Source organism: Haliaeetus leucocephalus, unplaced genomic scaffold (genome assembly GCF_000737465.1).
Source record: "Haliaeetus leucocephalus isolate CR32 unplaced genomic scaffold, Haliaeetus_leucocephalus-4.0 Scaffold678, whole genome shotgun sequence".
NCBI lineage: Eukaryota > Metazoa > Chordata > Aves > Accipitriformes > Accipitridae > Haliaeetus > Haliaeetus leucocephalus.
In genome coordinates, this window is record NW_010973114.1 from 3,288,469 (window position 1) to 3,301,323 (window position 12,855).

The 12,855-nt window shown below is 41.4% G+C and overlaps 1 protein-coding gene across 6 annotated transcripts in view; it reads right to left on the minus strand.

Moving 5' to 3' along the window:
* Window positions 1–2,140: 2,140 nt before the first annotated feature.
* The window catches only part of MAP4K5 (mitogen-activated protein kinase kinase kinase kinase 5), a 71,846-nt gene continuing 61,131 nt past the window's right edge, over window positions 2,141–12,855 (minus strand). For 3 of the 6 annotated variants that reach the window (XM_010579764.1, XM_010579763.1, XM_010579762.1), the window contains 6 exons: window positions 12,367–12,544; window positions 11,313–11,381; window positions 10,509–10,601; window positions 8,591–8,661; window positions 7,851–7,906; window positions 2,141–5,334 (listed from right to left, as the gene is read on the minus strand). In XM_010579764.1, coding sequence (XP_010578066.1) covers window positions 5,247–5,334; window positions 7,851–7,906; window positions 8,591–8,661; window positions 10,509–10,601; window positions 11,313–11,381; window positions 12,367–12,544 — 555 coding nt within the window. In that variant the 3' untranslated portion in view covers window positions 2,141–5,246. Of the gene's footprint in view, window positions 5,335–6,689; window positions 6,779–7,850; window positions 7,907–8,590; window positions 8,662–10,508; window positions 10,602–11,312; window positions 11,382–11,409; window positions 12,545–12,855 lie in introns of those variants that run through there. The other 3 variants (XM_010579766.1, XM_010579767.1, XM_010579768.1) reach the window with 3 other exon arrangements.

Here is a 12,855-nt window from a genome sequence, read left to right on the forward strand (position 1 = left end):
GCGCGGGGCGCGGGGGGGGCGGGCCGCCCCGGCGCAGCTCCCTCGCCTCAGAGAACGGCAGCACCGTCCCCGGTCCCGTTCCCCGTCCGCCCTCCGCCGCCTCACCGCAGCTCCGGCGGGGGGGGGGTTGTCTCCCCGGCGAGGCGTCTGTCACCGGGACGCTGAGGAGGAACCGGTGCCCGGTGAGGGAGGGGGGGTCCCCACGGCCTCTGAAGGGGCCACACGCACCCCTCGGGGCGCTGAGCCACCCCACGCCTGCCTGTCCCACAGCACCGTTTTGTCTTTACCCCCCCTCCAGCGCCCTGCTGTTCCACGGGGGGGTCTCTGGTTTTCACTCAATTTCCCTGCAGGGTTGGGAGGAAGACCCCGAAGTCGGCAGGCTTCACCCCCCGGGGAAACGACTCCAGCCAGCAGCGGGGGAGAGGAGGGGAGGCCGTTCCCCATGGAGGACTGGGCCCTGCACAGGGAAAGGGATGGACTATTTGGGAAGCCCAGACACCGGCATCGCTTCGAGCGCTGGCACGTAGACATCGCTCCTCCGGCGGCGGTGCGGGGCCTGGAAGACGTCGCATTTCCCTGGAATGTCTTACCCCCCTTCAAGCACCTCAAGCGCCTGCCACCTGGTGAGCTTCCACCAGGAGCTAGACCCTTGCGGTGAGCGTTTCCATCTCTTACCTTCGCGTTATCTTGCCTCATGCACCCGTTTAGAGCTCTGGCTCCTTAGCCATGTCCTCGTAGCCTGACAAAGATGGGCTTTTATGGTGGCAATTGCTTCCAGTAGTAGATTTGGAGATCTGTGTAGACACCCTACTCCACCTCATGCCTCCTCCCTCCCCAATCCTTTCCTGGGGCGCTTCCTGAATTCTACTCGGGACAAAAGAGCCATTATTTATTTTTATTCCTAAGCCACATCCATCAGACATGAGTAGTCTCCTCATGTTCTAGCTGCCACACATGCTATCTCTTTTTGGTTCTTTCTCTGCATGCTTTAGAAAGGAGATGGTGAAGAGTATTCTTATGACAAATGTGTTCTTTGGTAGAACTATCCTGCCATTGAGATTTTGCCAGCTCTATCAAGACTTGCAATGAAAGTACCCAACAAACACCAACTCAACTCTCAACAGGATTTCTGAGGAAGGCATCTGATGGAGCTGTCCTCGAGCCCTGCAGAGCTGCCTCAGGGAGGTCCGAGGACTATGCCACTGAGGAAGCTCCTCAAATGATAAGTCAAACAGCAGGTCACTCCACAATCCAAACTGCTTTCCCAGATAACACATACAGGCTGATGCTGAAATTCACGCACAGTGGGAACAATCTTCTGCACAGGAGGAATATTTATCTGTATTTATTTATCTACCAGTAACTGGCAGTTCTTTGTTGTCCAAAGGTGCATTCACAAACCCCCTTTTCTCTCTACCTCAGCCCATCCCTGAATATCTGGGGTACAGACAGACCAAGGACCGAACCACTTGCAGTACAGAGGTGGCCATCAGACCAAGCTGTGTCCAGGGTGGAGTGTCATTGCTCACGTCCGCGTTTTCTTATTCTAAGCAACCCTCCTTTAGAGCCCACCAGCCACCTTGCCATGCCATCTGCCTGATGAACCAGGCACGAGGAAGCCAGCCTCTGGTTTTCAAGGCAGACAACTCACGAGTGGTTCCGTGGCGACTCCAGGCGACTGGCAGCAGGGCTGCGCTGGAGCGGAGTGCTGGGTAGCACGAAGCTGGAAAGAGTTTGCCACTGCTATTCTGATTTCTCATTTCTGCGCTATCCCCAGAGCTCCCTTTTCTCCAGTCGATCTGCTGTATGTGGGAGATGTTGTGTGGCTCCCAGGCAGTCTGTAGGATTGAGAAGTGGCCAGCCCTGGATCAGGCCCTTCCCACTGACTGCCATAAAACCTGGAGACCAGCTTGCTTCTTTTGAGATATGTCTGATAAGGTATTGCTCTTAGCAAGTCTACCACACCACATCTAGGTATCAAATAAAGCATAGTTTATTTGGCATAGACTGAAATGAACTGCAACAGAAATTTACGTAGAACAAAGCCTAATTACACAAACTGGAACAAGTGCAGTTAGAGTCTCAGTTACAATCTAATGACTAAACAAGATAAAAGTACATTTCAGAAAGTCTCCCAGTCTTGTCCTTTTCATTCAGAGACATACTGGCTCACTGATGCGTTGTACCTTTCATCTTTTAAAGAGATGTCATCACAATTACAGTTGTATTTTTCAGTTACAATGAATTTGGTTAGGAAATCAAAAGAGACTCATCTACAGCCTGCTCTTCAAATACTGTTTGTACTTCAAAGAGCACTGGGAGCCTGTTTTAAGGCTTTCAAGTTGAATACATGAACATTGTGCACCAAATAACTAATATTTTGATAGCTGTCAAAAGAGTAATGAGGGGGTGAGCAAGGTTTTGCTTTATAAACTCCAAAACCACACACTAGGCTTTCTCAACCCTGGTTGAAATGTCACAAAAACATACAAAGATACAGACAATACCAGACTAACTTAAACAGTCTAACAAATACAAATTATACTAGTCAGAGTCACTGAGACTGGCCAGTCCAGCTATGAAACATGCAAATCCACTGTGCTATACTCCACTAAGAGTAATGAGTGAGGTTTTACACTAGGAAACAGTATCTTGCAGATCATGCCAAAAATGCCACTGTCTATAAAACCAGACCAGACAAAGCATTTCAGAATATGCCATTAGAAATGCTTTAACAGCTAAAAAAGGAGGTTTGATTAAATGAGGACTTTCCTAGATTCATCTTTTAGGATTCAGCAAATCACCAGTTGTTCATGTCATTCAAAGAAAAATACTTTCAGTTCATTACTTGTGCGTGACAGTGTCATGACCTAACAGTTATTTACTGCAGTTACTCCCCACAAATATTCATATTTTATTTACAGATTTCTCTAGTCTTTTAGATATCTTCTTTAAGTGTTTTCAAAGATGATACCAAAATTATGTTTGCAGTGAATGAGGTAAGTTAAGTGAAAGCATTTGCTCTACATCTACACCTGGTGCTTCACTTTGTCTTCATTTTCATTTTAAAGTCTTTGTAGACTAGGAGTTATACCACTCAAGGGTTAATCATCAATCACTGTTAACCTATGGAGAAGTAATTTCAGTACTAGAAACTTGATTTCTTTAAAACACAAAAATTACATGTCCCACTTTTAATACTGCTGGTCCAATTACAGCTGACCACTTAAAACATTTTCAATACATTGTTTATGGTCTGATTTTTATCTGTACACTTACTACTTATTAAACTTTGACACAGTTTCAGAACTGAAAAGCTTGACTTGACTTAAGTATCAAGTCAATAACAAGAATTAGTTTTGAATGACAGTGCTAAGTGGATAAAATGCTAAATTCTGTGCAGGTCTATTTTTCCTTCCAGACCTTCAGAACAACATAAAACTCCAGCTGTAGCTAGTAACAAAAAGACATTACTGAGTCATCACGTGTGCTGAGTTAATTCCATCAATGTTAAATTATGAATCACGTAGTCTGATGCCTAAGCAGACAACCCAGTGCCCCATTCCTCAGGTTGCGCATTAAAGATCAAACCACTCCAGCTCCACTGTGTCAGCAGAGCCGTCAGACAGGCGAAGCCGCTGTAACACACTTACCTTTACTGCTTTATTAAAATGACGTGTGAAGCTTCTGACCTGTCTTTCCTAGGGTAGCAGATCACAGAAATGGAACAGGCAGCAATATGCTGTAGGGTTTCATTTAAAAATCCCTCAATTCAAACGTTTACGAACTGCTACTGTATCTGCCTATGGACTGTGTTTACTTACATCAAAGCTAGCAGGTTAATGTGAGGTAGTAAAACCAGATGCTATCCTGTAGTCAGTCTATATTTATATTTAATGGTACCTCAAGAATTGTAATTAATGAGGAAGACAAAAGGAACCGATGTGACTCTTTAATAGAGAAACAAAAAGAGAAAGAAAAATGCAGGTGACAAACTTAAAATAGGGAAAGGGAAAAAGTGATCAAAAGCTTTAATATAGAATACTGCTTCTTATCATATTTATTTATACTACACAGCTGGGGAAATAACCATTACCAAACAACTGTCTGACTGACAGCAGCTGGATGGATGGCTGTACAAACAAAAAAGCTCATAAGCTCAGTTATCACTATAGGCTCCCCTCTGGAATAGTATAAATAAACTATACGTCATGGGCAGTTGGATACATGATACTTTCATTCATTAAGGATGATGACCAGGTACAATTTCCATTTCACGTCACAAGGCTTATCCCTAATTTATGAAAATAAAGCATATATATTTTGTACATTTTTATATATATATAAATATATATATATAAAAAATACACACTGCCGGTCAACTTAACACACATACGCACATGCACACACACACACGTATATTGTACACACCCACCCAGTAGCAACGTGTCTGATATCAATATTATATTTTGTGTACACACACCCTACATCTAGTAAATACGAAAATCCCTTTTATGGCAACTCTGCAGGCAGAAAATCAATACAAAATACTTTGTTGTACAAAACTGCATTTTTACAAGATCAACCAACATTGTAACATACCCCTCAATAATGCACTACATCCCTACAAGAAAAAAGAATAATCGAATCTTTATACAATTGTAAAAAAAATCGTAAGCTGCTCTGCAACCTTCCTTTGCTAAACGTTAGATACATTACACCATTCTAGCAGCAGATTAATAAATAAGGATTAAATAGTCTATTATACAAAGCCATACCGAATGGCAGATTTAAAACCAAAAAGCTTTGCAGATACTTTCACTTCCTACACAAATCTTTTTTATTAAGAATAAGACTCAGTATAAAACAGGGAAACAGCCAGCACTATATCTATATCTACAGAATGTAAGGAAAATCCAAGGGAAGTAAAATATTTAACAGTTTATGGCACCTTTACTGCATAACATTTTCTTAAAGGCTCTGTTTCCCTATAACTAACGAGTAAAGGGCTATTTATCTCATAGCTTTTATTAAGCAAACTCGATATAACCAACCACACAGTGGCAAGAGACAGAACCAGCTGTTTCCAGCTGCAAAAATGTATTGATATCCACCCTAAAACAACATCATTTAGGTGTCAAGAAAAGAAACAGTAAGTCACAGTCCTGCTTGTACTGCATTTCCTAATGCTTCTTTGTTCCTCGTGTGGCAAATTCACTCTGTTATTCGCGTTAGGTTACTGTTGCTTAGTAACTATTTTCATGTCCAGCCAAGATGTAGAGATTGCTGTGTGCAGTCGGATTTTCTGTTGGCCTGCTTTCTAACACTACCACTCTGCAATCAAACACAAACAGAATCCAAAATGGTTAGTGGCAAAATACGAAGCACATGGTATAACTACCGAGGAGGAACAAACGTCGCTCACAGGTTTCTACAGGTTGGAGGGATATAGGTTCTCCTAAATATCTTGGGTATTTTATTCTTTAAATCAGTTACCTCATTTTCCAGCACCACTTCTGATAAAAACACTAAAGCAGAATATACAAGGAACAGAGGACTAGAAGCATCTTCTTGAACCAGAACCTGCCCCTCTCAACCACAGGCACGTGCAATGTGTTACAAACCTCTTCCAAACTGACATCCTCCACCTTGAAATAAGCTATATTCTCTGCTTCTATTGGGAAGTTACCTCAGAGGCAGACTGTTATGAGGAGATGCAACCCTCCTATCATCTGCAGCCCAAATACGTTTATACCTCCTACATCTTGTCATAAGCATCAGCCACTAACCTAAACTGTTCTCCTGCCTTCTAAATATTTATCAGCCGATGGGTTCATAGAAAACACTCAACCCCATCCCAGCCTTTGTCTTGCTGGATCATGTTCCTGTAGGCTCCTATGGAAAACCTCTCTCTGTCTTGGCATGCTGACTGCTTTCTTCTACACATTTGTCCCATGCTGAACCTCAACAATCATCTCAGCAGCTGACATGGTTGGGCGTTTGACCCCCACTCTCTCTTCCAACTGCTTAGCTCCTGCATTTCTCTGCACCAGTTCCTAAGACAATATCTTGTCATTTTTAAGATTAAACTTCTCTCTGCTTTTTGTTTTCTACCTGTGTATCAAACAAGCCAAATGCACCACTTGAACTCTAAGTTAGATTTCTCAAAGGGAGCCTGTTTCAGGGTTAGCACTGCACACACTCCCCTCCCATGTCACATTTCTCAAACAGTTTTCAAGTGAAGTCTCACTCTTAACAGCCTCTGTCCCCGATCTTCATTTCTGCAACTCAGTAGTTCTAAAGTGATCCAAGCCAAAAAGGTGCTACCACATCTCATTCACTTGAATGGTAGAAAAGACTCCTGCTCCTTTTGTACAGAGATGAAAAAATACAAAACAAAGGATTTGGCAGTTCACTGAAATCAGAATGGAAGAAAATGGCTTCTCTGCAAAACCCATATGCATGCAAGGACTTCAACCTTATCTCCAACCTCCAAAAGTGCTTTGTATTAAGTTGTTATTCAGATATGCATGTCTTCTATAAAAGTGCAAGAAGAACCAGATGAGATGGTGCTTCCCATCCCTCTGTGTGTTTAGGATGCTCCTGTGTTCACCAGCCCAACACAGAAGTAAGAGCCATTTAAAAGGTACCAATTCCAGTACGCAAGGAAGATTCACTGTTGGTGGCACAGCACATACCTGGACTAATACAGATGGCACCTGTACCGCAGTGGACCTTAGCAAAAGCTCATTCTTGCAATAAAATACCCACTGCTCTGCTGGGGGTAACAGAGAAAAAAATTACCACTGCACTGCCTGTCTGCACAAGAGGGATAACAGACAGAAAAGGCAGAGTATGCATTGTCAGAGGTTGCACTGTGTTTATATTTTTGAGATCTCAGAGTCAGCAGTAGCAAGGATCCTCAATTCCAGCTGCAGTGATCAAGTACAGCGGGTTCTCGTTGACTCAGGAGCAAAGCAAAGACAGCTGCTGTTCCTTGTATAGGCTACCCCTCTTCTTCAGAAGAACTAGTGCGCTCTCACTCTCTGGACTGGGGATCCAAGAATGTAAGTACACAAAACTATAGATTACTTGCAGAAAGCAAGTCAGAGCCAGGCTTCCCAAAGGACAAATGAGGGAGCAGAAGATCCGGGATTAGAACCGCTTTCTTGACTCACTACTATCTACTTCTACATTTAGCACACTGGCTGTCTGAGAAACCACAAGTACACATGTCCAAATCTGGAGACTGGGGCAGCTTTTGCTAAGGTTTCAAACCTGGAGAGAGCTGCACCTCTTCCCAGCCTCTGTAGCTGAAAGGAATCATCTGGATGCTATGGGTAATGGGTGAATTTACACCACTGTGCATTAAAACCCATATGCAATCTAGTTTGCTCTGCTATTTCCAGGTCTCAAGGTCCAGAGCAGCGAAGATTACTTTTAAGTAACTAGCTGGCAAGATAATTCACCAGTTCACCAGGAAAATAGAAGCCAGAAGCAGGCCTTTCCAGAATTGCACTGGGCACCCTGCTTACCACAAGCTAAAGGCAGCTCTCATCTCTCCCTGTTGCTTATCTCCTCACACTGTACCTCTATACACTTGTGTTTGTGTTCACACTTCTATCTCTGCAGTGAAAAGTGGGGGATGTCACAGGGGCTCTGAGTAATGATTTCGGACGCAGATGCAATCACTAATTAAATTTTTGGCTATTGCAGGCAGAAACAGCGTTACTGCCTCCCCCATGACTGCCTACAGATAGACCTGTAATGGGCTGGAAGCCAGTTCCAGTTGGAAGCTAGAAAACTAGTTTAAATAAAATAAAAGGTTTATGTTTCTTGAAGGTGATTACCTGTCTGATCCCAGTAAGCGGAAAACCCTGGTTTCATCTGATATCTCTTGGGTAACCTGTAGAAAAATGGAGACATTTAGGTCCATTTCAGTGGCAAAATGAAATTTATTGGCCTGAGTTGGAAGGAAAAAAAAAAAAAAAAAAAAAAAATCAGTCTCTTCAAAAATTCAAATACAATTCAGTGCAAATTACAGGACTGAGATAAATTGATGCTAAGTAAAAAGAGTTTTAAATTTCCTAAAATATAACTTATGTTAAATAATTTTTGTATGTACACCGTTATCAGTTTAGTCTTGGTGGCACAGATGGAGTATGTTAATCAAATCTTTGTCAGCAGAGACTGACTAGCTTTCCCTGCATTTTCACAGAGGATGCCATCAAGAAGGACACTGTTCTTTTTGAAAAGAGGACACTTCTTTTAAAGGGGATACTGCCAGCTCGAGCTTTTCATCCAAGAAACCCAAGTGCTGCCTACACCAGATCTGTACTGGCTCTGTGCAGAACCAGTTCAGGAGTCTCTGACTGATATTCCTGGAGACAGAGCTGGCTAAAGCATGTGTGTGAGCTTTACCAAGAGCAACCTATGCAGGCAAGTCAGAGAAAGCAAACAGTAAGCTGAAGCATGACAACACAGAGCACAAGCATTACCACTAGGGGAAGCAGCTAGAGGGACCAAAGGATCAAGTGGTAAATAAGGAACAGAAAGAAATTAAACCTGGAGATACTGGAAGATTACTTACTTCATCTGACTTAAAGCTTTTGCCCTGCATGCCATGTTTCCAGAAGGCCAGCACACTGTCTTGAAGGCACACTGTAAAGGAGAAACACAAAATCAGACCCAAGCATGCCTTATCTAAACCAGAGCAACCTGGGTTTCTCACCAGCAGTGATAATGGGAAGCGTGTGGAGAAAGCACGTGTTGAGACTTGGACTCCTGGTAGAAGAACCAAACTCCAAAATCACTGTAGAAAAACTGGATTGAAATGACTGTTTGGATCTGAGATGCGCATCACTTTTTAAAGTGCAATTCAAAACATACCACACAGACATTCCCTGTTTGCCAGGAGAAGATAGGCATCTCTGTTTTCTCCTTTTCTCCCTTTCACTTCTATTCTCTGGATCTTTGTTTTCCTAATGATTCTGGAGAAAACACCAGGAAGTGTATAAACATGCTGCCAACCAACACACTGTGGGTTGCTGGAAATTACAGATCATTTGAGTTATATTTACTTCAAAATAGATGCGAGTATGAATAATGGGAGGAGTCTTCCACTCAGGGCCAAAGAGAGAACACGGAGAGCTACCAGCTCTGAATGATTTCATTACCAGACTGCTGAAAATAATGGATGAAGAGTCTGGTGTTCTTTAAGCAGTGTTACAGAAACATAATTTTACACTGTGTTTTATTTTCCTAAATCCTACTTGTTTTCCTTTACTATTCCTTTGAGTCACATTTTGTATCTGCTCAGTATTAGCCATGTCCTAAATACACAGAACAAAGGCATTCAGCAGAATCCTAACAGCAATGTTTGTCACAACAGCCTTAGACTAATCTTCACCTGCTACTCCCCCGTCTACCTGTAATCAGAGAATGAAGAATTGTTTAATACCCTGAATTCCCAAGAGACCACCTGGAGTGTAAAGAACTGCTCACATTATTCAATGTCAGCTGGTAAGTGCAAGACTTCGGGATAAACGCTTCTGTCTATGAACTCCTTCAGAGTTCAAGGAAAAGGCAATGGTTGAGTCACATTATGCATGTGTCAGCAGGAGATATTATACGATAAGAGTACAGCAGTTAATTAGAACATGTCAGAGTTTAGGGAAGAATCACAGACTTGATTAAAAATACCTTCCTTCAGGATGGGTCTGACATATCTAAATAGAGATGCTGTATAAAAGAATGTGCACTGTTTTACCAACTGCTGTTAAAATACGAAATACCTATGTCAAGAATCTTCTAAAGGGAAGATGCCTGAAGAACCCAGAAATGCAAGTTGTACAGAACTGCTAACAAAAGCAAGTTGAGTCTTTACTGATTTTGATTCCAGAAAGAAGTTCAGTTTCTGAGATACAGAATTATTAAACTTACGTTAATTAGATACTTGTAAGAGCTTATTACAGCAGAAATACTTGCTTGACAATTACAATTCAAGTTTTAGAAGCAAGGCTGCTGTCCTCTAGTAGTCTAAAGACAACAGCCTGTCCTCCAAGAATTAGATTCAAATACTATTACCATGACTTGAAAAATGGATGTGCTATCACTTTAAATAAAATCTTAGCTTTTAGAAGACTAACACAAATTTATGTATTACTAAAACATTTCCCCCCCCCAAAGGTTTTTCTCAGTGCTATGGAAATGACCAGAAACTAGTCAGCCTTTTTTTCAACTAAACCATGATACATCTTACTTATAAAGCAGAAATGACATGAGATGGAAACAGGCACGGACTGGACACACACTATCTGGCAACTGCCTTACTTTCTTAAGCATGTCAGTGGAGACGAAGAGACAGCTCACAATATCCTGGCACATGCAATTTTTAGTGTCAGGCCCCACTGGGTGCACTAGACCAGTCTGGATTATTAAAAGCCTTCAACACTCATCCCTCCAAGTTCTTAAGTCCTTGAAAGACAACAGAGAAGCAAATCACTTACCCACTGACTCAATGCAGAAATCAAAGCTCAGCTCAGAGGCCAATTTCTTGCTTGACTTCAATTTCCCTTGTAAATTCACAATTTTCACAAATTCTCAAGAAAAACAGAAAAGCAAGTATTAAAACCCACTGCTGAAAAGGATTACTAACAGCTTTGAGTATGAAATACTAATTTCATCTTTCAGGTACAAAGAAATGCCCAAACCTAACATCTACAGTATTTGCCTAAAATGAATCCAAGAGCATCCTTCTCTCAAAATAAATATAGAAAACTTTCTTACACACTTTGTATGGTTTTAGACTCTACTGACAGCCTTCCTGCAAATAACAAACAGTGCAGAAATGTGAATTCAACATAAAGGTTGGAAATTTAGGCAGATTAAGTCATTGCAAAGTTCCCATTGAGGTATTAACCTCTGATGCATAAGAGTTATGGTTATAATTACTGTGTATGATGGAGTGTTAGCTATTTGTCTTGCTAGCATATGCAACAAGCATATGTCACTTTTTCCAAGTAAATTTTGAAAATTTGATTGGCAAACATTTGAATTCCGATCTGTAATGCTGCATTACATTTCATTTTGAAAAGAAACAAGAATGATACACACATGAAGCGGGAAAGTGGAATCACAAGAGTCAAAATGAAAACCCACTTATCTGAACTGTATCTTTTCGGAAATACTACAACACAAATTAGTAACGAAGGGAGAAAAATTAACCTGTGGTAGAATTAAAATCAACAACTGTGGCAAAACAAGTTTTGCACGAGGTGTAATAAGTTGCCCGACAGAGACATGTTACTTACTGTCCAGGCAGACTAGGACAGTGTCTCTTTCCAGCTGTGTTACATGAATGGCATCTAACTGCTGATTGCCTTGTGAAAAAGAGAACAGATTATTTTGTATCGCATCATAAGACTGATCTCAGCCTCCCCTCCCCGCAACCTCTCACCAATTGCTACAGCCTTTTCAGTATGCTACCAGTCTTTTGCACCTTGCAATATTTTTTACTCTTTTAATTTTTTTTTAAGGCTATATGATCCCCGAATGTTCTGGGAGGAGTACAGGGCCTCAGGACAAACCCATCAGTTCAAAGCAGGTATTTAATATGAAAGCACTACTGTTTATTGGCATAAAATACATTTTATGTTACAGTTCAGCACAGCAAGTCAGCTTCCTTCATGAAGAGGCACGATAATGAACAAAAGGAACCATCAAGGGAATCTTCGCTCCTAAAAAAATGCTCTTTTCCCATAAATCCACATCGGGAAAGATTACTGTGCTGATATTAAACTAGATTTAATAGTTTTTCTAGTTTTTATTAATGAAGTTCTTGGTACGGCTTCTAAAAAGCAGTATTTATATGTAAAGAAGTATATCCAACAAAGCCAGCAGAGAAAGCATCTGCAAGATATCAACTAGCTTTTGAAGATAAACCAAAATCTTCTACTTGTTAATAGCCAGCTGAAGATGACAAGTCTCCCCCAAAGGCTGGAGGACAGACAAGAATGTACTTATGTGAGTCTTTACACAGTAAAGAAGGGGAAAGAGGAATAAGACTGATCCCAGGAAAAAGTATGCAACCACAAACGAGAACCCAATCAGCACAGTCTGCATTACTACTTAAGGAAATTTATAAAATAAAAGATGTGTCTAGAACTGAAGTCTTTTAAGAAAAATAGTTTATACTGAAGTTGGCAGATCATCACAAGAAGAACCTGGGATCAGCTTCAATATGCTTTAGGTAGAGAAGCTGCATCATTTTGTCTAGCCTAAAGGGTTTCCAAATCACTTCTGAGGAAGGGATATCCAACAGTTACCAGACAATAAAATGGCCGCAAGACACACCAACAGTCTTACCTGCACCAATTTCTGTAAACCATGAAGAAGCAGAGTTCAAGTTGATTGTCTCGAACTGAACTACCTGATTTGGTTCAGTACCCTTACTGATAGCTACGCAGACCATCGGGTACTCCTGCTCCGGTATCACTAGCATTTCAAACACATTCAAAGGGCTTGGCAAAGGAAAATCAAAGTGCTGGAAAAAACATAATAAGGCATTTGCAGAGTTTCCTTTTACCTTGGAAATAAGAAGCCTAAAATAACATGCAGAAAGCATAAAAGATATAGAAGCATTTTTCACTGCTACTAAGAGTGCTTTTTTGAGACAGCATGAGCTGTGAGCAACATCATGCTGCACAGAGGTATATGCTAGTGTGTTATTGCTAGTACTGGGCTTGATCCAACACTTGATTGACTTCAGTCACAAGATTTTCTTAGTCAAAATGCGTCAAGCCAGATTTTCAAGTGCTCAGAACCCACAAATGGGAATAGACTTGGATGCACTTT